At 51.6% G+C, this 27,153-nt stretch overlaps 1 protein-coding gene across 4 annotated transcripts; it reads left to right on the top strand.

Annotated features, from left to right (window-relative positions):
* Positions 1-1,795: 1,795 nt before the first annotated feature.
* On the top strand, positions 1,796-25,645 carry Peg3 (paternally expressed 3). Of its 4 annotated transcripts, XM_048329297.1 has the most exons (9): positions 1,796-1,939; positions 6,151-6,296; positions 11,139-11,301; positions 11,772-11,849; positions 12,470-12,595; positions 13,212-13,315; positions 16,729-16,831; positions 17,747-17,839; positions 17,996-25,645. In XM_048329297.1, the coding sequence occupies exons 3-9, from the start codon at positions 11,286-11,288 to the stop codon at positions 22,393-22,395; spliced, it is 4,920 nt and encodes a 1,639-aa protein (XP_048185254.1). In that variant the 5' UTR covers positions 1,796-1,939; positions 6,151-6,296; positions 11,139-11,285; the 3' UTR covers positions 22,396-25,645. The 4 variants fall into 4 exon arrangements, with proteins under 4 accessions (XP_048185254.1, XP_048185253.1, XP_048185251.1 ...); XM_048329296.1 differs by lacking the exons at positions 1,796-1,939; positions 6,151-6,296 and having other exon boundaries at positions 10,914-11,301; positions 17,996-21,115; positions 21,281-25,645; XM_048329294.1 differs by lacking the exons at positions 1,796-1,939; positions 6,151-6,296 and having other exon boundaries at positions 10,914-11,301.
* Positions 25,646-27,153: the final 1,508 nt, after the last annotated feature.

Raw genomic sequence — 27,153 nt, 5'->3', positions numbered from 1 at the left:
ACCTGAGCTAGACGCACATTCACCTCCAGTGCCCATGCAGCTTATTTTGAAGGTGTGTTTGTTCACATAATAAGCACAGGGTTTCCATTCATATTTTATTTTTAAGTGTCATGGCTGGCTGAAGAGGGACGTTGGAATGTCTAGTGAGTATAAAATGCATATCCCACCCTGAGCTGAGACTTCTCAACATAGCAAGGACCCACTTGACAACTCATTTCTAATTATAAATATAAATTTTAATTTGGGATATGACATTATGTGTGCTCCTAGGTAAACTGCTTTTAAAAAAAGATCCATGTCTCATGAATTTTTCCCCTTTAAAATTAAAATCATAACTGCGATTTTATGTGCCTGATAAAAATGTCATATCGTTTTAATTTTTAATTGGCTACATAAATATTGCAGCATATGGATTTTTTTTTTCCAGAACACAATCTGGTTCTCTTCTTCAGAGTACATTTTTTCTGATGATGACCAGGAAATTACATCCCAGGAATCTTCCCGCAGTGCAATCTTTTGCACGGCTTTGCTAATTTTCTCCGTTGTTGTCTTTTTTTTGTTGTTGTTGTTGTTAAGTTCCTTGATAGAGGAATAGGATGGATCAAAGTGAACTTTAGTGAACTTTTACTAATTCATCGATTTCTTTTTTATGAGCAGAGAAGAAATCTGTATTTCTGCCGAGGATATTCACAGTAGAGGTTGGAGACGGGGAAGAAAACCCTTCCCTCGCCCTGTTCTCTCCTCCTTCCACTCCCCGAGGTAATCCATCAACAAGTTCATGCACAGCCACATTCGTATTTATTCTTCACGGACGAATATAGGAGAAAACACCCACCCGTTCGTGTCTACAAACTCTGGCATCTACCTCTATTTCCCTGAGGACACCTGGGGTCTGCGGCTGACCTTGTCCTCTCGCTTCCGTGCCATTTTGTCGGTGGCTCTGCAGCGTTCGGGCGGTGTAAGGTGCGCGTGGGAGTCGGTGGACCGCACTCCAGCTGCGCGCAGCACCGCCCGCTCCGGAGCCACCCGCGCTCTGGCTCGGACCTTCAAGGTCTGCATTTCTTTATGCAGTCGGGATGGGGTTTAGGGTTTTTTGTGGTTGCTTTTTTTTTCTTACCTCCTCTCCCTTGGTAGATCGACCAGCCATTTGTATATTTTCCTTACAACTTGTCAATGTTGCCCCTTTACCATTAAAAAAAAAAAAAATCAAATGCCTGGCTTGGTTAGTTCTCACTGGTTTCCAAGAGCTCTTCATTTATTAAGGGATAGATGAAATAGCCACACATATCTGCTTTCGCGTGTCCTAGGAGGGAAAGTCTTGTCTTCCACCATGCTGTTGTCTTTAGGCATCAATGCATATTTTATATATATATACATATATACATAATTTTTATTTCTTGCGGAATGTTCATTTTTCATCTGGACAAATGTACGTGCCTCTCATTTATTAATTTCTGCACCGTGTAGGCACTCGGGTGTCATTACAGTAGGCATTTCTCCATCGCGTCCCAGTTTCTCCGGGGCTTCTCACCCCTCACCCCCTTGTCCTCCCCCGCACCCCTCCCCAGCTCCGGACCCTGCCTCGGGGCCCCCCGGCTCGGGCTCCGCTGACGTCAACCCCGGCCTCCGCGCCAAGCGGTTGACATGGCAACCAAGGCCTGATTGGCACTGTCTGGGGGGCCAGGCGAGGGTCTGGGGGGGCGGGGAGGCTGCTGATTGGCCGGTGCTGAGGCCCCGCCTCTGCAGAGGAGCCTGACAAGAGGCGTCTCGCAGCGCTCGCCGCAGTCGCCGGAGCCACGGGGAGGACGAGGCCGGAGCCGCAGGAGGACAGGGACGAGGCGGGAACGCGGACCGGACGACGATGTCCACCCTGAGCTGGTGGCGCCGCCGGGCGCCTGGTGCGGTGCGGCTGCACTAGACGGCAGCGTGCCGCGGGGAGGTGAGTCGGCTGCCCGCCCGCCGGCCGGCGCTTGCCCTCGGTCTCTGCCCGCTGTGCGCGGCAGGGTCCCGGGCGTGCGCTGCGGGGCTGGGGCGACCGCACGGCACACACACCACACACCGGGGCGCTACGCGGCCGCGTTGCCGCAGGGATGCAGCCAAGCGAGGCCAGAGCGGTGAGATGAGGCCCCATATGGGGTTGTCGCGGCTTCACTGCCGCGGAGACCCATGTCCTCCCTCTCCCGTGCCAGAATGTCGCGGCCACCTTGCCGCGGAGAGCCCCGTGTCCTCCCTCTCCCGTGTCAGTATGTCGTGGCCTCATTGCCGCGTTGCCCCGTGTCCTCTCCCCCCCAATGTCGGGGTATCGCCCCCTGTGGGCCTCCTCCTTTCCCCTGTCCTGGTGTGGGCGGGACGGGGCGGCCGCTGGACGGCTGGGTTTCCCATCACCACGAGTCCAGGTAGCCGGACACTAGGCGCTGTCCCCGAGGGTACTGTCACCCAGGTGCATCCCTACGGCGCCCTCCCAAAGCTGCCCCCTCCCCTCGGCAGGGCCTGGGGGTGGTGGGGATGCAGTATCCTGGCCCTAAGGGTGTCATACTGGCCAGAACCCCATCGCCCGCCCCTGCGCCTCAGCGCCACCTCTGGGGGCGGAGCTGTTTTTGCCGCAGTGGCGGTGGGTGGGGCCGAGGCTGCAGTGGGGCCGGGCCAGGGCTGTCTGTCAAACTCCGCCCAGTCTACAGCACTTGGCTGGCAGCCACAGGGCTGCTGTGCAGGAACCGCCCTGATTGGCTGTCCGTGGGAAGGGGTAGGGCCAGGGCTGTTCGTCAAGCTCCGCCCAGTCTGCGGCTCTTGGCCGGTAGCCATGAGGTTGTGCGCAGGCGCTGCCCTGATTGGCTATCCGTGGGCGGGGCCAGACCGTGTGACTGCGGCGCTGACAGCCAGGGGCGGTCTCATCAGGTACCGCCTGCCCAGCGCCATATTGGTGGCGCTTGCGGCACAGGTGCGGCCCGGGCTGGCTGGCGCTTTAGTTGCCTGTAGCCATGGCAGCAAGAGGATGTTGTGTGATGCTGCCCCCTGCGTTCTTTCTTTGCTGGCCAGGCAGCAGAAGGGCCTCACGGATTGTCATTTGCGGCTTCTGATGGAGCTGAGCATGGTTCCGCGGAGGCCCCTCAGCTGCAAAAACGGCTGCCACGGCATTCTCGTCTGTAAATGGTTATTCAGGTTGTGAAGTCCCTGGCTACAAGACCTTACCCTGCCATTGTCTATCTCTTGAGCCATATAGTGCATCTGAATGCATTTGGTAGGGTGCTAGACTGGGAGTAGCTGAGACGTGTTCCAGGCCGGGGACGAGAGGCGGGGGAGGGCTGAATAGGGGGCTCCAAGAGTGACAGGAGGAGCAGCAGCAGGGCCCGCCCACCCTGGGCGCTCTGGCGGTGAATGACTGTAGGGCTGGATGGGCAGGAGGAGGGCGGGGCTCCCATCCGAGGCCAGCAGGCGCTGAGTCCCACCCACCCTGGCCATGCAGTCAGTGCTGGCCCCAGAGGCCACCTGACGTACACTGCACAGAGGCAATCACGAATGACAGTGGAGAAGCTGCCATCTGAGTGAACGGGCCAGAGCCCCGCCTACCTTAGTGACATCTTTGCACGGGGGTGGGGGGGTAGTGGAAGAGAAGTGACGTACAGCTCAGATGATAACTGAATGGTAGCTCTAAGGGATGGTGAGAGGGTGGGGCTCCCATTCTGAGGGATAGGCCTCGAGCCCCGCCCACCCGGTTTCATCTTTGCTGTTCCCGGTACGGAACTATATGAATGACAGTGCCTACAGAGGGGCAGGCCTGGGGGGCGGGTCTCCCTTAATGTTTAGCGATAGGACCATAAGCCCCACCCACCCTAGCGCCATCTTTGCAGTTCTTCGTAAGGAACTGTTTGAATGACAGTGTCCACAGAGGGGCGGGGCCATATGAATGACAGTGCCTACAGGGAGGCAGGGGGGGAAGGGGGGCGGGTCTTCCTGATGTTGAGCCATAGGCTCACAAGCCCCGCCCACCCTGGCGCCATCTTTGTTGTACGGAGCAATATGAATGAATGACAGGGCCTTCAGAGGGGCGGGGCCGGGGCCGCCCTTATGTTGAGTGAGAGGCCCACGAGCTCCGCCCACGCTGGCACCATCTTTACTGAACAGAACTCTATGAATGACAGTGCCTACAGAAGGGCCGGCCTGGGGGCGGGGCTTACTTATGGTGAGCGGTAGGCTCACAAGCCCCGCCCACCCAGCGCCATCTTTGCTGGGGGTGCAATTGAAATTCAACCTGTAGACTCGATAGAGGGCGGGCTGGGGGTGGGGCTGGCCCAGTGCATCCTAGCGCTAGCTTTGCTGGCCACCCGCAGTTGCCACGTGGAGTGACAGGCTGCCAGGGCAGGGAGGTTCGGCTAGCGCTGAGACCTGGGCTGAGTCCTTGAGTGTGGAGTGCGGCAGCTGAGGCTGGAGGGCGAGGCGAGGCCGCCATTGGTGGCTGGTGGGCCTGCTGGTTGTCCTGGGGTAGGGGTGGGGGGTCGGCGGCAGCCAGGGTGCCGCCGCCATATTGCCGCCCTGTAAACGTGGCTGCTGGCGCCCCGCCTTCACGAGGGGCGCCGCCCCCAGGACAGACTGTTTGGTGGTGGGGGTTATAGGTTTGGGGAATTGACCCTATATGTGCAACTCGGGATCCCACAGCAAGTTGGGGTCCAATCTGTGCGGCTCCAGATTCAAAGATCTGGGATGAAGGGGCTCGAGCAAGGGGTCGGGTCCAGATTCACAGAGCTAAGAGACTTAAGGGAGAATTCAGGAGCTGTGCTGAGGACTTAAGACTTGTGGTCTTCGTGATCTAGAGGACATGGCAACGTTAGAAATTTTACCTAAAATCCTACACTGTGGGAACTGGATCCCTAGGAAGACCCTGGGAGGGGCGGGGGCTGGACACTGGGAGAAGGCTGAGTTTGACCGTGTGCCACTCACCTGGGGGAGGGAGTCGAGGGCGCAGCTGTCACTCTAAGAGGGGGCGGGAGGACGCTGCTGTCAGTCCAGGGAAGGGGTCGGGAGGATGCAGCTTCAGTCTAGGGGAGGAGGCGGGAGAATGAAGCCATCAGTCTAGAGGAGGGATGGGAGGGTGGGTGCAGCTGTCAGTCTAGGGGAAGAGGCGGGAGGATTCAGCTGCTGTTAGTCTAGGGGAGGGGGCGGGAGGATTCAGCTGTCAGTCTAGGAAGGGGGCGGGAGGATAGGGAAGGGGGCGGGAGAATTCAGCTTCAGTCTAGGGAAGGGGCGGGAGGATTTAGCTTCAGTCTAGGGGAGGAGGCGGGAGAATGAAGCCATCAGTCTAGGGGAAGGGGCGGGAGGATGCAGCTGCTGTCAGTCTAGGGAAGGGGGCGGGAGCATGCTGCTTCAGTCTTGGGGAGGGGCGGGAGGATTCAGCTGTCATCTAGAGAAAGGGGCGGGAAGATGCAGCTTCAGTCTAGGGGAGGGGGTGTGGCTCTGAGCTGCGGGCCCCGCCCAGGCCTGGGCGGAGATCCGTATGTGCTGAACCACTAGAGGGCTGCAGAGCTGCAGAAAGAAGCCGAGGGGCTTGGGGCTAGGGAGGGGGAAGGGGAGCGGGAGAGGCCTAGCTGCAAGTGGGGACCCCTAGTCGTGTCTCTGCTAAGGGAAAATTTAAGCCCCTTTTCAATTTTTTGAGGCGTGGAAAGTAATGCACAGGAGCCGCACTTCCTACATAGTGCTAACTAAAGTATACACTTGCGAATGACAGACAATAGCGATGACAGCGGTTGATGTCTATGGAGCATCAAGATGGGTCCAAACTTCCTAAATACACAAACTACTTAACCTTCCCCAAATGCATTCACCTGACCCCTGAAAAAAAGAGTCATAATTATTAGACTATGTCCCCCAAGAACCTCCAGTGGGCTGACCATGTGCTCTGAGGTTAGTGGGATTTGAACAGTCCACTGGGAGAATGTCGACAGTCACTAAAGTACAGCTCCTGTAATGAAAAGGCTTCCGGTCCTGTGTCTAGCATGGCCCTTGGGGAGCAGTGCCCACAGCCCCCCTCCATCTTGAGGGGGAAGCAGCTCTTTCCAGTCTCCTTTGACCTTTGTTCAGGAGATGGAGATGAGCCGGAGGAGTGTGGTGACCACAACAAGCCTGGCTGGTGCCTCACATTCTCCTTTCCTTCCACAGCTCTGCCTTCTTGATCTTCAACCTTTTTGACCTTGACTTTTCCCCTTCTTGATATTGATCTCACCCTTCCTGATCTTCACCCTTCTTGGAGACCGACTGGCAAGAGGAGGAGGGACTTTGTCCCAACGCTAGGTGGCTGGGTCCAGGTGAGTTGCCTACACTTCTCACAGTGCCACACCACCTTTAGAGCAACCACTGCCCTTTTTTGCTTTAACACTGCCTTACTGAATACCTGTTGCAGATGGCTGCAAGAGCACCATAGGTGCTACGATCACACTGACCTGCCTGGTGACCAAGTGTTCACTAGAGAGAGACTTCTTGGCTGCACTCTACCCTTGCTAGTGTCCCACATCTCTTCTAACTCAGATACCCTCAGCCCTCTCTTTTTCGCTTATTGGGTGATTTAAGAAGCATTGAGATGTTCAGCTGATCTGCTGGTATTGACCAAGTGCATAGTTTGTGCCAGGTATTGGGAACATAGTCCCCCATGGGAAAGGAAGTATTTTCGAATGCACACCATCTTAGGGGCAGATATCGTGCAGAAAACACAATTGTGTGATGCCTTTGAAAGAGTTTTTGGTAGGGGCAGCTAACTTAATCTTGGAGAGGCCACCTAAGACTGCCCCAAAGTATTTGGGGACCTTGGAGGTAAGCCCTGAACACTTGTGAATGGTGATTGTAAGGGAACAGGGGGGTGGATATGTTCCTGAGGGATGCAGAAAGAAGAGCCATGGGAAGAGCTTGGTGACATCTGACTGAGACGAGGAAAGGTATGTTTCTTTATTCATTGTGAAACGCCCTCAAATTGATGATATGAAAAGTTTGTTTGTGGTAAAAGCAACATGACAGTCACATGTGAGTTTTGAAAAGATCATCTGGCTGCAAGATACAGGAGGCAAGCGGCCCGATGGGTACAGGGAGGGCACCCTGGGGCTCAGCGAGAGATGATGGTTTGGCTTGGGGTCACCACACTGGGTGAAGTAGAGTGTGCTGAGGAGGGAAACGTCAGATCTACTCCGGTGCATGTTTGTTGACTGATCCAGTGAGTCACATGGGAAGTGAGAAAAATAGTCCAGATCTTTTATTTATTCAGTCTCCTGGGAGGTGTTGATACCCAGCCAGACTTTGGCCCTCTAGGAGTGAGGGTATAACCTCTGCCCTCAGTGTCCACTACATGGAATATGGACACTGGGAGGCTTTTTTTTTTTATAATTCTTTTTTTTTTTTTTTTTTTTTTTTTGCCAGTCCTGGGCCTTGGACTCAGGGCCTGAGCACTGTCCCTGGCTTCTCTTTGCTCAAGGCTAGCACTCTGCCACTTGAGTCACAGCGCCACTTCTGGCCATTTATGTATATGTGGTGCTGGGGAATCGAACCCAGGGCTTCAAGTATAAGAGGCAAGCGCTCTTGCCACTAGGCCATATCCCCAGCCTGGGAGGCTTTTTATAACATGGAAATACTTCATTCTTAGTTTATTTGGGAAGTTAATCCTTAAATTATGTCAGTGTTTTAGATTTCTTCCCTGAGGTATTTTTATCTTCCTATACTATTTCCTTTCTTTCTTTGCCAGTCTGGGGCTTGAACTCAGGGCCTGAGCACTACTGTCCCTGGCTTCTTTTTGCTCAAAGCTAGCACTCTACCACTTGAGCCACAGTGCCACGTCCGGCTTTTTCTATATATATGGTGCTGAGGAATCGAACCCAGGACTTCATGTATGCAAGGCAAGCACTCTACCACTTGGCCATCTTCCCAGCCCCTATACTATTTTCTTTTAACATGTGCTGATTTTCTATCTGACTTTTGAAGATCATAGATCAGTTTTCACCAAATGCTTCAAACACATGCCTATTAGAGAGTGAAATGCATGTCTATGAGGACATATAAATCTTATAAGAGAGAGATACTCTTATCTCTTCCTTTCCCCAACTTGGCTAGAACTCCATTGAATAATGTCCAATAATATCAGCCTTAAGACTTTCCTTTATAGGACCAGAGGCATGGCTTAATTGATAGAACTTAGTAAAGACCTGAGTTCAAATCCCAGTAGAGTCAGTAAAAGCATTCATTTCTGCCTTCATGAATAAATTTGGTCCATGAATTATTAGTGTTACCTTTGTTTTGAGTTTTAAAATTACTCTACTTTGGGCTGGGGATATAGCCTAGTGGCAAGAGTGCCTGCCTCGGATACACGAGGCCCTGGGTTCGATTCCCCAGCACCACATATATGGAAAACGGCCAGAAGCGGCGCTGTGGCTCAAGTGGCAGAGTGCTAGCCTTGAGCGGGAAGAAGCCAGGGACAGTGCTCAGGCCCTGAGTCCAAGGCCCAGGACTGGCCAAAAAATAAATAAATAAAATTACTCTACTTTGATAAAGAGAACTGGAAACCTTCTTCCTCAGTTCTGGGTTGGTCATGTGGCATGGAAATGGCTTTTTCTGAAGATGGGTAAGGCCAGACCCCACCACTGTCCTCAGTCCTGGACATGTGGGAGATGATTCTTTAACATTCTTTTTATATTTCTTCCATTTTTTTCTTAGTGCGTGTATCTCTTTCTTTAAAACGTTTGCAGGTGCCTGAGTTTTTATTTATTTATTTATTTATTTATTTATTTATTTTTTTATTAATTGGACATAAATTTTTTTACAAGGTGATGTGCAAAGAGGGTGAGGGTGCAGTTACATAGTAGGGCAGTGTGTACATTTCTTATGATATCTTACAACCTGTTTTTCTATCCCTTGTCTAGGTCAGGTTGACATATATGCAATATACAATGTTTCAAGAACATATACAGTATTCACAGACTTGGTCTCTACTGTCTCTCCGTCTCCCTTTGTTAACAGTCATATATCAGGGAGATCATGCCCCTTTGTTTTCTGTGTTCTAGGCTTGTCTCACTCAACATTATTTGTTCGAGTTCCGACCATTTCCCTGCAAATAACAATATTTCACCATTCCTAATCGCTATGTAGTATTCCATTGTGTATAAGTACCATATTTTTTGGATCCATTCGTCTGTGGAGGGGCATCTGGGTTGTTTCCATATTTTAGCTATTGTGAATTGTGGTGCCTGAGTTTTGAATTGGTTCCTGAGGGTAGCCATTTGGTCTGACGTTCCAGGAAAGATTCTATTCCCAGACAGGTGACTGTACACCTGAGGGCATCTCTGCCAGACAGGAGGGTCAGAGCACACTCTGGAGTGTGGAGGCCACAGAGCAGGATCTGAGGGTTCACACCCAACTGTCTTCCTCCTGGGTGGAGGTCTCTGCTCATGACATTGACCACATCCTCGTTTAAAATGCTGCTTCTATTCTCTGCTGCGTGCTGCACTGTTCCAGCCCTGTCACAGTTCCCCCCCCACACACAGTGGAAGCCCTGAGAGATGAGGGGTTCAGGCACAAAGGGGAGCAGGTGGAGGTAATTTTGTGCCCCAGAATATTCCTGTGGAATTTCAATAGGAAAGGTAATTTCCTGGGGGTAACAAAGGTGAGCCCAAAGTATTCTGTTTCCCCAGAAACAACCTATCCTGCTGCTGGCAAACACTGATACGGTCTGTGGACATTTGAACCTAGTTTGTAGTATGCCTCATCAGGGTGAATGTCCTGCTTGGTGATAGACATGAACACTGGGGAGTGCAGCAGTAGGGAAACTCCCTGCTGCTATTACTGTTTGTTTGTTTGTTTGTTTGTTTTTGCCAGTCCTGGGTCTTGGACTCAGGGCCTGAGCACTGTCCCTGGCTTCCTTTTGCTCAAGGCTAGCACTCCGCCACATGAGCCACAGTGCCACTTCTGGCCATTTTCTGTATATGTGGTGCTGGGGAATCGAACCCAGGGCCTCATGTATATGAGGCAGGCACTCTTGCCACTAGGCCATATCCCCAGCCCTGCTATTACTGTTGAGTTCAACAAATAACCCCAAATAAATAGACCCTTGGGAGGGGCTTCCAGCCTCCCCGTAAGCCTGAACAGGCCAGGGCAGTGAAGATGAGGCTGTGCTTTACTTCCCACCTGGTGGCCATCAGCCCCTTGTACTGCTCAGTGCTTGCTCAATACTGCTCAGTGGACCAGTGCAGAGGAGGAGCTGAATTTTCAGTTGATTGCATTTTAATTGCAATCACAGCCTAGGGGCGGGGCCAAGACACTGCACAAGTCTGAAGGAATGGTCCTGCCAGGAGAAAAGAGGACCTTTGAGGTCACAGCACTCATGGCTGTCCATCCTTTGCATCTGGATTCTGCTTTCCAGTAGTGTGTCAATGGAATAAATGGCAGGACTCGCTCGCACTCTCCATGGCTTTCCTTCTCTTTTAGCTGCAAAAAGCCTTGCATCCACTTTTAGTAGTGGAACATGTTCCACGTTCTTTACGCTGGGCAGGGAAGCCATGAAGTTCCTTAGCTTACTGAAGCATCACGGTTCTAAACAGAATGTGGGTGCCATCGTACCCCTTCTGCAGATTTCCTAGGCAGCCTTCAGTGTACTGGCAGAGTACCCCAGCCCAGGTTTGTGTGGTCTGTGTAGCCCTCTGTGCAGAGGCCATCCTTGAGGTGTGTGTGTGTGTGTGTGTGTGTGTGTGTGTGTGTGTGTGTGTAATGGGAAGCCTCTTATCCCAGAGTCTGTGGGCAGCCCGGGCTGGGCCAGGCCAGTCCTCAACCTGTGGGACATGTGTGTATCTCCTTACGATCCACAGGTCCCTGAGTACTGACTGTCACAGGCTGCCGCGTCTTTTCCTGTTGACTCATGTTTGGTTCCTCCAGTGAGGACCTTACTTAGAGAAATGCTGCCTCCAAATCACTTGCCTAACACCAAACCTGAGAAGTATTGGGCCCCCAATCTCTATGAGCTAGACAGTGACATGACCAATGAGCCGGATGCTGTCCTAGAAGGCCCTGCAGCCTGTGAATTGTCTCATCAGAGGTTTCGGAACTTACCCTATATGGATTTTGTTGGTCCTCAGAGGACCCTGGTCATACTCAGAAAATTCTGCCTCAATTGGTTGCAGCCAGAGATTCACACCAAGGAGGAGATCGTTGAGCTCCTGGTCCTTGAGCAGTACCTGACTATCATTCCGGAAAAGCTCAAGCCTTGGGTACGAGCTAGACAGCCAGACAGCTGTGAGGAGCTGGTTGCCCTGCTGGAGAATTACAGGATGTACCAGCGCGAAGGTGAGATACTCCACTAACAGAGTGCACTCACCAGGGCACCGTGGTCCTGCACATGGCCGACCTGGGCTAAGCTGGCTCCATTGTGATGAGGGGCGGGGACATCCTGCATATTGCAGGATGTGAAGACTCAGGCAGGGCCTTCCTCCCACTGGACATGGTCTCTAAATAGGTCTCAAATGGCCCCATGTATGTCTCACAATGTGTCCAAAAGGCCCCTGAGGGACAGACTGTCCCTGACTGAGAACTACACTTGAGCAGAAAGAAAAGAGACGTTTACCTTGAAAGGAGTGGAATTGGTAGAGAACCTGGATGGTGGCAGCCATGTTCTCTTCGGTGGCCAGAGTGGTGGGCTTGGAGCAGAGAAACAAGGTCCCATCTCCCTGTGAAGGGAGGAGTTGGGGAGGGAGGGAAACTGGACTGAGGGCAGAGTGGAGAGGATGCAGCATTAAGCTGCTGTCTGCTCTCCTCAGACGACACCAACAGTGACGAAGACATGAGGTGGAACCGAGGAGGAACCCCTCCAGTCCGACCGGTCCCTTCCTTCAGCAGTGAGTAGGCCAGTCACCTGCCCCAGCACACCCCACCCCAGGACACCCCACCACAGGGCCATCTCCAAGTGCGACCTGGGGCGGCCCCTATGTGAACAACTCTCCATGGACGGCATCCCAGAGGTCTGAGGGGAAAATAAGTGAAAGGCCACGTTTTATGTCACAATAGACACTGGTAGATGCGTGCTTTCACACAGTCAGGTGTTTATAGCTGCTGGCCTCTGCTTCAGGGTATGCCCCAGTTTCCTGGGACTGTTTGTGGAAGGAACTTCCATGGGATGTCCCAGAGAAGGACACATGTTTCCCTTCCTTGGGTCTGGTTCTTTGCAATAGAATAATGTGCACTTTATGGTCAGCAGCCTGAGGCAGACATAGAGGGCCTCAGATCCCTCTCCAGATTTGGACTTGACCCTTATGAACTGGGAGAACAGACGGGGGGGGGGGCAGGGAGGGGCAGCAAAGAGAATAGGCTTCAAGTCTGAGCAGGGGAGAGTATGGCCCTCAGATTTAGATCCATCTTCCCAAAAAAGGAGTAAGGCTGGTGCCCCCTTCTGGAGGAGAGTACAACCAGCTGTGTCAATGCACCCCACTAACCACTGGGCAATCTGACCCCCCACTAGGTGACCGGGACCGGGAGTGGGAGCGGGAGCGGGAGCGGGACCGCGACCAGGACTGGGACCGCAGAGGCAGAAGCAGGGAAGTGGAGCCTCGAGACCGTTGGTCATACAGCAGGAGCCCCAGGAGCAGTAAGTCCATGGCTTGTGCCCTCAGTGCGTCCTGTGCACTGCACCTCTATGACACAGCACCTGTGCTGTGTACACAGATTCGGGGGGAGAAGTCTTTACTGCTCAATCCAGACAGTGTTCCAGGTCCTCAAAGTTTAGTCCAAGGATCTAACTTCTTAATCCTCAGTGGTGCCATCTTGGCAGTTTGTGCCATAGATACCAGCTCCCCTGTGCTGCTGTGTGCTCCACATTTTTCTTAATTAGGCAGTGGGGCATCCTAAAATTATGATGAAGAGAAGGCCTTGAAGACTCCCATCTAGTGATATTCATGGTGCCCGGGTGACTCTCCCAGGCTGCGCCTCTGGTCCCTGGTGAGAAAACCAATAAATAGGCCCAGTTACTGGGGGGGGGGGGGGGTGGGGAGCAAGGCTGGTAGGGAGCGAGGCTGGTGGGTGCTATGCTGGACCCAAGAAGGTCAGGTATGACCCCACTCGGCTCTGAGATGAGGAACCAGAAGCCAAGGCCTTACCTCCATGCAGGAACACCCAGATTCCTGCTATCCACACCCGCCAAACCCAAGCCCTGCTGACCAGCCTGGGCCTCCACTGCTCGTGACAGATGCCTCTTGTCTTCCCAGGGCTGCCTCAGCGTGACCTTTCCCTGCCTGTGATGGCGAGGGCAAGTTACCAAATGGAAAGAGAGGAAGACAGGGTCTCCATGGATTATGAGTCTCGATCCCAGGTATGCTCAGGTTCCTCCCTTTCCAGAAGGCTCTCTTCATTTCTCCAGACATGTGTTCATCTGCCCCCTAGAGGCCCACTTGTGGCCGGGAGCCCCCGCTCAGCCCCATGGGGCACCTAGGTCCCTTCCCACAGGTGGTCAGTGGCCGGGTCTCTGCAGCCTGTCTCCCCATGCCCCCAAGCATGTGGCACTTGGTAGCTGGGGAGCAGGGTGACACAGAACGCAGAGCCGAGAAAGGTATGCCTTGCAGAGCAGCCTGGCCAGAGAGGAAAGACTGTGGAGCTGAAGAGAACCGGGCTCAAACCTGGCTCTGCCACCTGCTACTGTCTAGGCCTGGGCTGCTTACCAGCTATGCCAAACCTTAGTTTCCTCATCTGTAAAATGAGTGTGGTGACTGCTTCTAGGCCCTTGTGAGACTTGGTGAGATTCACATGCACACACATGCACACACACACATGCACGCACACATACACACACAGTGCCTACTATGCTGCCCAGCACATAGAGGCACACTGTGTTAATGGCTGTGTAGTCATTGGTCAATAGGTTGGTGAAGGGATTTGAGCTAGATATTGAGGAAGTGTGAAAGGAGAGCCTAGGACTGCAGCCTTCCTCCTCTTCAGCAAAGTGCCTGCCCCTCAGCAGAACATGGGAAGGCCCTGAGAAGAGCCCAAGATGGGATCCCTGCCACAGTTTTCCAGGTGTAGGAACAGCTGCCATGCAGAGCTGTGTGTGACTGTTCAGTGTGGTGTCCTGGACACAGCATAGAACACTAACAAGAACTCAAGGACTGGTTTGGATGGAAGGAACAAATCTTAGAGGCAGGAGACTTGACCTGGGGGGCGGGGGGAGGAGTGTGGAGTGACTCCACTGGAGGCTGCAGTGAGGAATCCCCAGGGACTAGGGAGATGCAGCAAGTAACCCTCAGGGACCAGGGAGAGGCTGCGAGGGACCCCTGAAGATCAGAGAGAGGCAGCTAGGGACCCCCGAGGACCAGGGAGGTACAGCGAGGGACCCCCGAGGACCAGGGAGAAGCAGCGAGGGACCCCCAGGGACCAGGGAGATGCAGCTAGGGACCCCCAACGACCATGGAGATGCAGCTCGGGACCCCCGAGGACCAGGGAGTCGCAGCTAGGGACCCCTGAGGATTATGGAGATACAGCTAGAGACCCCCGGGGAGCAGGAAGATACAGCAAGTGACCCCTGAGGACCAGGGAGGTACAGTGAGGGACCCCCTGGGGATCAGGGAAGGGCAGCTCAGACCCCCAAGGATCAGGGAGGTGCATGAGGGACCTCCAAGGACCAGGGAGAGGTCAGGCAAAGGCCTGGATGCAGGAACTGTGAAAACTAGTCAGCTGCCCAGAGGGGAAGAAGTGGGAGATGACTGGAGGCACCGTGGGGTCTGGTAGGCGGTATATGTAGACTTTGTCTAGTTTTGTTTTTAAACCTCTTGACAGTGTGTGAAGAGTCTGGGAGCCACTGGTTCTGCTGACTGAGGTAGAGGCAGGAACAGCAGGTGGCACACATTGTTTTAAAGGTGTACGGCCAACAGTTCTCTCCTCTGTTAGCCTGCTTCATTGTGGGTACGTGTAGGATTTGTGTACAGGTCAGGCCCATGGTAGCATTCTCAGCCTCTCCTCTAGTCAGCCTCACTTGCAGCTCACGGCCTCAAGGTGCCATTGTGGATGACAGACAGCGTAAGCAGCAGCCTCAGGACTGCCACTGCCACCGGCTAACTTTACATTAGAACACCCTTTTTGTTTTATAGGAGCAAGGTAGTTGAGAAAGTAGTACACATTAATTTTTATTCAAATCAGGCAACTAGATAAGTATGAGAAATAACCCATCTGCCATTGGACTCTGGGCCCCAGGGATGGTGGTGCTCTAGATCCTCGCCCTTCCTAAGGCGTGGACGTGTCTTCTGCCACCCTCCAAGCCTCGAGCCCTGGCTTCCCCAGCCACCCCAGGCCCTTCTAGGCACATACTTGCTTCCGTGTTAAGCAAGGGCCAAGGTCCATTCCCAGACTTGACTAGGACTAGGACAGAATTCCTGCCCTCAAGAAGCCTTGCTGTGTGGTGAGGGACATGGGCACCTGAGAAAACAAGCCAGCCTTAGGAAGGGCAGTGTGCTAGTTCTGCCGTGTCTCCAGAACTGTGTAATTTCTTTTGTAACCATGATAAAGGTTTCCTGAAGCTCTGCTTCATTTCTCTGCCTCAGTTTTGTCCGCTGTCAAGGTCTAGGCATGAGTGGTCCCGCAAATGAGGCCCCTGATTACACAGGTGGCCTGAGCTCTTTCTTAGGCAGATGTGCCTTGGACTTTGCAGAGCCCATCCTTCATTTTGCATCCTCCATGTTGCTGTGGTGTCCATGCCTCTTCCTGGTAGTGAAATGATAGAAAATCAAGCATCAGAACAAACGAATTTTCTTTCCATCCCTCTTCTAAATGTTTAATCAAACACGCCACATTGCAGAAACCCCTCACAGCAGTATTGCAAGGTGCATAGGCGCTCTCCCTCCATTTCACAGTGAGGAACCTGAGGGCCTGCAAGACTGCTGTGTCTAAGGCTGTGTCCGCTCGCACGTGGCGCAGTCCTCCCCGGAGCCTGTGGTTCTCTCCAGCTCCACACTGTGGACCCCACGCAGCATCTCCCTCTTCTAGTATTCCTTCACACCTCAGGGCCAGCCTCCCTGGAGCTGCACCTCCACAGAGCAGTGCAGTTCCTGTGCAGCCCCCGGCCACAGTAAATGGTCTTCTGATCCATGCAGGGGACTTTTAAATCTCTTTGGAGAAATACCTATTAAGACAGAATTGGCAGCTGTAAAATGAAAGTCTATGATGCATGCAGTTATCCCATGCCTCGTGGAAGGCCTCGCACTGGAAACCTCCATTTGGCCATGCTGTGGAGTGGAGGAACGGGATGGACCAGACACCTGCCTGGCACGACTCTGCTCCATGAGTGCCCCACGCATGTCCGTACTTGGCCTGCTCACGCTTTCCTGCCAGTCCCCTTCCATGCACACGGAACCCTCACCTGCCGCCCGGAGCCCTTGTCAAAGCCTTTGCTCCCTGCTCAGGACCACCCTGAACTGTCCTTCCACAAAACCCATTGATTATCTGTACCCCAATTTACTGTTTACTGTTCTCTAATTGTTTCATGAGTGTTTTCTCTCCAACCAAATTATAAGCTGCATGAGGGCAAGGAATATGTGTCATGCGTCTTTGGGATCTGCCTCAGAGTGTAGCACCAAGGTAGGTACAACGTAGGCCCCTAGTCACACTTGGATCACTCAGACCCCACTACCGTGAGCACTTCCTCTATGACTTCATGTATGTAGCCCCTGTCGCCATCCTTGTTTTTCTGGCCGTCCATGGGACAGACGCTCATTGAGAGCTCTGTGTTTGCTGTTGCAGGATGCTGAGTCATACCGGAGTGTCATGGAGGCCCACGAGGACAGGAAGTCTCAGAACCCGATCCACGACAACATGGAGAACTACAGGAAGCTGCTGTCACTGGGTGAGTGGCCGCTCCGCTGCTTGCAGGCACTGGTGTCCCAGCTACAGGAGCACATTGTCCCTTTGTCCCAGGTGGTGGCAGGACGAGTCCATGTTATTAATGCACCAGACTTTACAGATACTAAAATGCCTAGGTGATCAGGTTGTTATTTTTTTTTTTTTTTAAGAAACCTGTCTGGCTTTGGTTGATGAATACATCATCTCTGAGTCTAGGTGAAAGAGGCAAATAGCTATAGCCACAGAGTTGATACATTTTTTAGAGTAAGGAAAGCAGAGATTTTTAAAGCACATTTAGGATGGGATCTTTTGTTCTGTGTAGACTCTTCCAGAAGGTATCTAGCCCCATTGGAACAAGCACTTGGGTGTGCAGGGCTATGGTTGGGGCCAGGTAGGGCTCTCGTGCTAAGGTAGATAAGGAATATGGGGGAAGAAGAGAAGGAGGGGGTTAGGAAAAGGAGCAGGAGAAGGACGCAGCAGCTTGCATAGTGGCATATTTCTATAATTTCAGTATTCATGGGGCTGAGACAGGAAGACTGTAAGTTTGAGGCCAACCCAAGTCCATATTGAAACCTTGTCTCAGAAACATTAAAAAAATAAAAAGAAAGGGAAAAAAAGAAGAAGAAAATAGGAATACCATAGAGGCCATTGAAAAAGAGGTAGCTGAAGGAGAAGACTAAAGGAGATGCCCTCAGTACGTAGATTTCTGGGGACTTTGTTGGAATTGAATGTATCATTAAGGGAAAGGATTAAAATGCAGAGTGGAATGGAATAAAGAACAGATAGTGGGAAAATGGGACATGAAAGGCATCCAAAGAATGCCACTTCCTATTTAATGCCTCAGAGAAAGATCAGAGAAGGACAAGCACGAGTCCATCCTACAGTCAAATTTGAACTATTGTATTGTTCTTGTGAGCAGGGGTACAGCTTGCTGAAGATGACCGCCACTCCCACATGACACAAGGCCACTCCTCCAGAACCAAGCGAAGTGCCTACCCAAGCACCAGCCGAGGTAAGTGCCCAGGGTGTCCCACAGAGGCGCCCTGAGGCCTTGAGACACATACAGCGCGTTCACACCTGACATTCCTACATTTCCAAGACAAGTCCACTGTCATCATGTACAAGTATGGAGGTCTAGGGCATATTTACATTTGGGGTTTCTTTCCAGGTCTGAAAATTATGCCTGAAGCCAAAAAGCCAAGTCATCGTCGGGGAATCTGTGAAGACGAATCTTCTCATGGAGTGATCATGGAGAAATTCATCAAGGATGTGTCCCGTGGCTCCAGATCCGGAAGAGCCCGGGAGCCGAGTGATCGGCTACAGAGGCTCCCCAGAGTGTCAGGCGACCACTGGAGAGATGTCTCATTAAACCGGAGGGAGCCAATGCTCCCTCAGAGGGGTTATGAGGGGAGTGCATTTAGAGGAGGCTTCAGGTTCAACTCTAACCTTGTCTCTAGAAGGAGGGTTCTGGAAAGGAAAAGGCGCTATCATTTTGACACAGATGCGAAGGGTTTGGCTCATGAGCATAAGGGCAGTGCCAGGAAGAAGCCTTTTGAGTGTGGCAGTGAGATGAGGAGGGCTTCCAGCACCAGCACAAGCAGCCTGGGCTCAGCTTCCTCTTCTGAGCCGCAGCCAGGTGATCTGGGGGCGACAGCCTATGTGTGTGATGAGTGTGGGAGGTCCTTCACCGTCATATCAGAGTTCGTGGAACACCAGATCATGCATACCAGGGAGAATCTCTATGAGTATGGCGAGTCCTTTGCTGACAACTCAACTCCCAGTGAGGATCCAGGCCGTCAGAGTGGAGGGAAACGCTTTGAGTGCAAAGAGTGTGGGGAAGTCTTCAGTAAGAGTGCTGCCCTCGCAGAGCACCGCAGAATTCATGCCAGAGAGTACCTGGCCGAGTGTAAGGACCAGGACAGTGAGGAGGCTCCCATGCCCAGCCCGACCTTCAGTGAGCTTCAGAAGATGTATGGCAAAGAGAAATTTTACGAGTGCCGTGTGTGTAAGGAAACCTTCCTTCACAGTTCTGCCCTCGTTGAGCACCAGAAGATCCATGAGGGAATGAGCTGCGGTGAAGACAAGGCCAATGAGTATGACCATGAGCCTGAGCGCAGGGCAGCCTTCGTGCCCAGTGCAGCCCTGAGAGAATTTCAGAAAATGTATGGCAAAAACAAGATCTACGAGTGCAAGGTGTGTGGGGACTCCTTCCTCCATAGCTCCTCTCTGAAAGAGCACCTCAAAATCCATGCCAGGGGAAACCCATTTGAAAACAAGGGCCAGGGATGTGAGGGAGCCTTTATGCCTAGCCCCTCCCTTAAAAGGCGTCAGAAAACTTACGCTAAGGAGAAGTTCTTTGATGTTAAAGATGGCCGGGATCCCTTCATGCAAAGTGCAGACCTCAGTGAGCATCAGAAAATTCATTCTCGGAAGAACTTCTTCGATGGCCGTGGATATGAGAAGTCTGCTATGCATAGCATGCCCTTCACTGAATCTCAGAAGAGTCACACCATCACAAGACCACCTGAGGATGAGGAAGATGAAAAGGCCTTCACCATCAGTTCTAACCCTGATGAAGCCCAGACACCTCCCACAATGGAAAATGCCTACGAGGGGAAGTTCTGTGAGAAGTCTGATAGTCACTGCTCAGGCCCTGTGGAGGCTCAGAAAAGTCAGGGTGCAGCCGGGTTCAGCAAACCCAAAGTGCCTACAGGGCCTGCTATGCAGAGCTCAGAGGTCCCCAACCACATGAGAGCCCGTTTTGGAGGAAATTTCTCTGCAGGAAAGGAATACCTGGCGTCCATTACTCGTAGCCTGGCTATTCCCAAATCTCTGAAACGTTACTACGTTAACAAAGAAGCTGGCAGTGATGAGAAGGGAGAGTCCTCCACTTACCTCTCAGACCTTCACAACAAGCGCCGGAAGATTCCTGCCAGAGAGAGCCCTTATGATGGGGATAACAATGATTACAAGGATGCCATCATGCCAAGCACATCCTATGCAGAGCCTAGAAGAAGCCTTGCTGGAGACAGAGCTGCTGAATTTAAACAAGATGGTGTCTTTTCAGTCCCCACCACTAGTGTCCGTGGTCACCAGAAGGCTCGTGCCAAGAAGAAGTACCTTGAGCAGAGGGCCAATGAGGCCACTGTCAGTCATTCCCTACCTTTTGGTGAGCTGCCTATAGTTCGCCCTAGGGAGAAGCTGTATGAATGCCAGGAGTGTGGCGAGACCTTTGCTCGTAGCTCCGACCTCATTGAGCACCAGAAGATTCATGACAGAGAAAAGCCCTCTGGAAGTGGGCACTACGAGCAATCTGTCAATTACAGCATGGCCCCTACTGGTCCTCAGACAAGTTATACCCAAGAGCAGTATGCTGAAGAACAAGTACGTGACAAACCCAACAAATCTGCTACTGACAACAGCCTCCCTGAGCAAGAGGAAAACTGCACCCAAGAGAAGACTCCTGGGGAAGAAACCCACATTGAGGAAACCCAAGGTCAGACCCAGGATCAGAAGATGGAGGGTCAGGAGACCCACAGCGAAGAGACCCAGGATCAGAAGATGGATGGTCAAGAGATCCAGGATCAGAAGATGGATGTTCAAGAGACCCAGGGTCAGGAGATGGATGGTCAGGGGACCCAGGATCAGAAGATGGATGGTCAAGAGATCCAGGATCAGGAGATGGATAGTCAGGAGACCCAGGATCAGAAGATGGATGGTCAGGAGATCCAGGATCAGAAGATGGATGTTCAGGAGACCCAGGGTCAGGAGATGGATGGTCAGGAGACCGAGGGTCAGGAGATGGATGGTCAGGAGATCCAAGGTCAGAAGATAGATGGTCAGGAGACCCAGGGTCAGGCGGTGGATGGTCAGGAGATCCAGGGTCAGGAGTTGGATGGTCAGGAGATCCACGGTCAGGCCATGGATGGTCAGGAGTTCCAGGGTCAGGAGAGTCAGTATCAGGAGACCCATGGCGAAGACACCTGTGATCAGGAGATCAACAGTGAGGAGAGCCAGGGTCAGGAGATGGAAGGTCAGGAAAGCCAAGGTCAGGAGATGGACGATCAGGAGAGCCAGGATCAGGAGACAGGTGAGGATACTATCAGTCAGGTGTCGAGTTCTGATGAGCAGAAGGACGATCCCGAAGACACCATCTACGAATGCCAGGAGTGTGGACTGGGCTTCGTGTACCTCACAGACCTCACCAGCCATCAGGACATCCACAGCAGGAAGTGCCTGGTCGACGGCCGAGAATACGCGTACTCCGATGTCCACATGCATTCCCTCAGTGAGTACCAGAAAGAGTGCGGTGGAGAGCAGCTCTTTGAGTGCTCCAAGTGTGGCGAGTCCTTTATCCATAGCTCCTTCCTGTTTGAGCATCAGAGAGTCCATGAGCAAGACCAGTTGTATTCCATGAAGGGATGTGACGATGGTTTTATTTGCCTCTTGCCAGTGAAGCCGAGGAGGAACCGAGCGGCCGAGAGGAATCCTGCTGTGGCTGGGGCGGCCATCCGATGCCTCCAGTGCGGGCAAGGCTTCATCCACAGCTCAGCCCTCAACGAGCACATGCGGCACCACAGGGATGATGAGTACCTGGAGCAGACGGAGGTGGCTGAGGAGATCTTCATCCAGACCCTGGCCCTCACCGAGTTCCAGGGCAGCGAGGCCGAGGAGAAGCTCTTCGAATGCACCATCTGTGGAGAATGCTTCTTTACCGCCAAGCAGCTGGGGGACCACCACACCAAGGTCCACAAGGATGAGCCCTACGAGTACGGGGCTTCCTTCACCCATGCCTCGTTCCTCACCGAGCCCCTCCGACGCCCCGGGCCCTTCTATGAGTGCCGGGACTGTGGGCAGGCCTTCATGCATGACACCATCCTCACCAAGCACACCATGTTTGACCCCGATGAGGAAGAAGAGGAAGAGGAGGAGGAGGAAGAAGAAGAAGCCGCCACCGCCCAGGAGGTTGAAGTCAACGTCCTCATCCCACGAGAAGTCCTGTGCATCCAGGGGTCAAACGTAGAAGCTGCAGAGCCGGAGGTGGAGGCGGCTGAGCCAGAGGTAGAGGCCGCGGAGCCGGAGGTGGAGGCCGCTGAGCCAGATGGAGAAGCAGAAGGGCCGGTGGGAGAGGCGGCAGAGGCAGATGGGGAGGCGGAGCAGCCCAATGGAGAGGCCGAGTACCCCTATGGGGATGCCGACGAGCCAGATGGTGCCGGCATCGAAGACCCAGAAGAAAGAGCGGAGGAGCCGGAGGGGGATGCCGACGAGCCTGATGGGGCAGGAATAGAAGACCCTGAGGAGGAGGTCGAGGAGGAGATCCAGGTGGAGGAGCCCTACTACAACTGCCAGGAGTGCACCGAGACCTTCTCGTCCTTGGCGGCCTTCGGGGAGCACCTGCGAGCCCACGCCAGCCTGGTCCTGCCCGAGCCCGCTGATGCCCCAGGCGAGGGCGCCGGCCCCAGCGCAGCCCACCAGGCCGACCACCAGTACTTCAGCTGTGACGTCTGCGGCCAGCTCTTCAATGACCTGCTGTCCCTTGCCAGACACCAGAACACCCACACCGGCTGAGCAGAAAGGTGCCAAGCCTCTCACCCAGAACTGGACCGTGCCAAACCACAGAGAACAGAACCTACTCAAGCACCAAGAAGAAACAACCTTAGGATGTGTACACCTGACTTAGCATAGACAACCCAGACTGTACTGTGAAGCCTCCTTCCGTCCTAGCTGCTTCCTGCTGCCCGCCGCAGCTGGGGGAGAGGTGGCACCTACATAGCTCAACCTCACCCTCTACCTGAGGAGCCGGACTGTCACTCTTGTCCCCGGAGGGACATTTCCTGCCATGTATATAAATGAGCAAACCGTAGCCAAATGGGGATCACATTTATTTGGATTTAATGTGATAAACGGTCACAGTTTACTGGGCAGAGGTACCTTTCCTGGTTCTCTGATTTTTTTTTTCTTTTTTGGAGGAGGAAGAGAGCAACAAATTAGAATATATTTGTAAGTGTCTTAGATCCTGAAAAAAATTTACTGTGCTTGAACTGAACCCCACTAGTTTATCTTTTTGAGTATTGACTGTGTTTGATTCCTTAACTCTTTAATTGTCTTGTGTGGTGTAGACACGGGAGATTTAGAGTCTCTTCACTGAGAGAGAAGTGACTTCAGCTTCCTCCAGCAGCCGTGTTGTCTGCACCTGAACTTGTACCTGAAACCCGGTGCCGTGTGCATTTCCAATGCACAGACGGCCTTCGTTACCCAGGCCACCTGTAGCCACATTGTATGTACCTTGCTGTGGTTCTCACGCAAAAATATTATTGTTGGGTTTTTACAAGTGTTTGTTGTTGTTTTTGTTTTTAACCAATTCAGTGTGTATTGAGTAGTGAATTGAGGCTTTTCCTTGTAAATGTTCTATCGCTGCCTTTAAAGAATGGGTTGTAACCATGGCTAGATCACAGCAGTGCCTGCGGAGCTGACCCCCCAGGAGCGGCTCCCCGCCAGCCTGGTGGCTTCAGCCCCTGGTGGCTTCATTCCATGCTGCCACAAGTCAGCTTGCCCCTGGGTGCCCAGGGGCTAACCTCTAGAGACTTTTCTATTACTAACTTAGTTCTCCTGTTCTTTACTTGTCTGAGTCTGTAACCCTGTGTCTAACTTGCATTTTAAAAAAATTTTAAAAAAAGGAAAAACACACAAAAAAAAGCTTTCTTTCTAGTTAACCCAAGCTTTCATGTTATGGACTCAGGTTCCCCAGCAGCCTTAATTTGTTTTGTTACCATCGATCCTTCTCTTTCGGCCTTCCTGCGCATTTCTGAGCTGTCAATGTAATGTCGTGCTGTCCCGCCTGATTTTTCCTCTTAATCACAAATTGGCCTCAGAGCTTGGGGTGTCCCCATGTCCTCCTCTGCTCCTTTGCTTCTTCTCCCCTCGCATAATGGCTAGATAAAGAAAAATTTTTGGCCTTGAGTTGGCTGGGGAAAAAAAAATTAAAAACTTAAAAACTTAAAAAAAAAAAGAAAAGAGAGATCTGTAGATGAAGAGTGCAGACGTGAACACACATCGTCTGACAAGGATGACACCTGCTAGGGAGATGCGTCTGGCTCTTCCTCTTCCAGATCCGCAGGTAGAGGCGTGCAGCAAGTGTGAGGCTGAGGGAATGCCAGAGTCCAGGGAGGTGGGAGAGCTGAGCTCCAGGAGCAAGAACGCCAAAGAGGGAGGTCCTCACACACGCCCCAGGCCTGGAAGGGGAAGGAGTGGGCTGGAGGGCCAGGGTGGCGAGAACGAATTGAGCAGTGTCCTGGGCAGTTTGCAAGAAGTTGAAGGTCATCTGCATAGAAAGACACAAGGTTGGAACTGACAGCCAGGAAAAGCAAGGGGCAGTGGGTGCACTGCATTGGGATGAATTTGGGGGCTCATGATGGCTGGCTTTGAGAAAAATACTTGCCAAGAAGTTAGGGTGTCCGTTTCAACTTTAAGTGGAAGTGTAGGAAGGGTATCAATGCCAAATGGCAGAAGAATGAGTCAGTAAGTGTATCCTTCAACTCTTGCAGCTGTTTGAGTGATAATCACAAAGAGTTATGTATGGATGGAAATATATTTACAGAATAGTAAGTGGAGAAAGCAGGACACAAAATTATATTTATACTACAGTTATAACTGTTTAAAAAGGTATGCTTATAGTCAAAAGCTATTGTGTTGTAGGCAAATAGTCAAGCATTATTTTCTTAACTTTCTTGAATGTTCTCTCATGGTAGTGTTATTACCAAGTTAATGGTCCTATTTCCATTGTGAACATGATTTGAACTCATTATAAATCACTTGGAAAACACAGTAAAGTGGAGGAAAAACTATCCATACCCCCACCATCCAAAGAGAGATATACTCTTCAATATCTTATCCTTGTCTCTGTGCACCTGTTTATGATTATAACTGTGTCAAAATGTGTATTCAAGATACCTGTTAAATTACTCTTGTGGAATTATGACTAAATACTTTCATCTTGATTATTTTCTCCTTTAAAATAATGTCCTGGTAACAGTGTTAATTATGAATGTCACTATTTCAAGAATCATCATATGTACCTGGAGGGGCAATTGGAAAATAGAGCAAATTTAGGAAAGAAAAAAAATGATCCATATTTCCCAACACCCAAAAGCTACTGTTAAGGTCATTGTATTTCCTCCATCTTGTATCAGTGCACAACCTTGTGACTAGAACAGTGTTAAATATGTCTACATAAAGTCTAAATGAAAAGAAATGTGGAAAATAATTAAAATTGTGTCGTGGGATTATGGTTAATTTTGTTCCAAATTTCTAATCTTTGATCTTTTGGTAATAAGCTTTATGTATGTATTTTTCCATTACAAATTTAATACACACTCATAGAAAACTGGGCAATTCAGTAAAATAGAAAGAAATCCACTCGTGATCCCAACAGTTAGAGTTACCACCTTGATCTGTGATAGGATGCATAAGCATGAAAGATGGGAAGAGATCTAGGGAAAAACCAAGAGCTAGCTGTGTGGTTATTGTGGAATTGCTCTTTGCTGTATTACTTCGGTTTCTCTGAGTGGCCTTTATCATAGTGTTTGGGTAGTTTGCTTCTATTATCATATATCTCATTATATATGCAGTATCTGTTCATTATAGAAACCTTGAAGCTGTGGCAACGTAGAAGAGAAACTCGCCATATTTTCATCATCCAAAGACTGTGGTTAACATCTTGACGTATTTTCATCTTGTCTCTGTGCACAGGCTTTTGGTTCGTTAATATGGTTGTAGTTGTTCTACCTGTAATAGTGTCACCAATAAAAATAAAGTTAAAAATAAGGCATCTCTCAGTTTTGTCTTTTGTTTAAGTGTTTGGAGTTGTTAAATATGTGTGAATGTGTATGTGGGGGAGAGTTGTTTGTCAAAATTATACATCCAAAAACTTACTGTCTCCTTAATATCCAAGAACTTAGCATTTGCTTGAGTCTAAAAAGGATGGCTTACAAATCTCATTCTGCTTTTATTTTATTTTCTGTCAGTCATGGGGCTTGAACTCGGGGCCTGAATGCTGTCCCTGAGCTCTTTTGCTCAAGAGACACTTCTGACTTTCTGGTGTTTAGTTGGAGACAAGAGTCTCATGGCCCTTCCTGCATGGGATTTTTTTTTTTTGGGGGGGGGGGTGTTTTTTAGGTAGAGTTGCCCTTCCTCCCTGAATGCAAATCTGGACCACAGTCCATTCATTTTAGGCTTTCTGTCATAGCTAGAATGACAGGCACGCACCACAGAGCCCAGCTATTGGTAGAGAAGGGGCCTCACATGTATGCCTGGACTGGACTCAAACTGTGATCCTCCAGCTCTCAGCCTCCCAAATAGCTAGGTTTACAGGTGTGAGCTACCACTGGGCCTCCACACCTAGCTTTTTCTGTTGGGATAGGGTCTCACAAACTTTTTGCCCGGATTGGCCTTGAACCAAGATCCTCCCAATCTCCCCCTTCCATGAGGTTGGAGGTGTGTGTGGCTCAGGTGATAGAGCACCAGCCCCTAGCAAGCATGAAGCTCTTGAGTTCAATTCCCCGTACCACAAAAACAAGCAATGCAATGACTTCAGCAAGGACTCCACACACAAATGAATAAAGTTTAGTTAAGAAAAATTCTATGCATGAGCCATCATGTCCAGCTCTGTCCTTTCCCTTTCCCCACTACCTCCCCATCGATTCCTTTATGCCAACTTTAGATACAGTGGCAACATGTTCTCTATTGGGCCATGGGCTACCATATACCTGGCTGGGAGGACACATGATGCTCACTATCAAGCTTTGTGAGTGGAGACGGTGTATACCACAAACATTTTCCTCAAGCCATCCTCAAAAGTCAGTCCTCATATCTCCACCTCCCAAGTAGCTGGGGTTACAACCATCAGGCACCACACCAGATAAAGGGAGAGAAGCAAAGCTGGCGTTGGAAGCTGCAATCGGGCCTCCCTGGGTGCAGGGACCCGGAGACCCCTAGTGACCCCTCAGGAGGGCATTTCAAAGCCAGAGTTCTTGACTGTGTCTTCGGAGGACGGGGAGCGGGTTAGAAACTCAATGAAGCACCAGTGGCAGAATTGTCTTCCATCACTCCAGGCCCTGATATGCAGGGAGGGCGGAGCGCACGGGCCTGGGGGATGGGGGGGCAGCATACAGCAGGCCCCACGCAGGCCTGCAGGTCCCACTCAGGCCCCAGGCCCCACGCAGGCCTGTAGGCCCCATTCAGGCCCCAGGACGCGCCCCAATCCGAAATTCCGGCGGAAGGGACCATGGATTGGTGCAGATCCCTCTGCATGCGCATTAGTCTGCGCAT

Source organism: Perognathus longimembris, chromosome 20 (assembly GCF_023159225.1).
Source record: "Perognathus longimembris pacificus isolate PPM17 chromosome 20, ASM2315922v1, whole genome shotgun sequence".
Classification (NCBI taxonomy): domain Eukaryota; kingdom Metazoa; phylum Chordata; class Mammalia; order Rodentia; family Heteromyidae; genus Perognathus; species Perognathus longimembris.
This window is presented reverse-complemented; position numbering and strand designations above follow the sequence as displayed.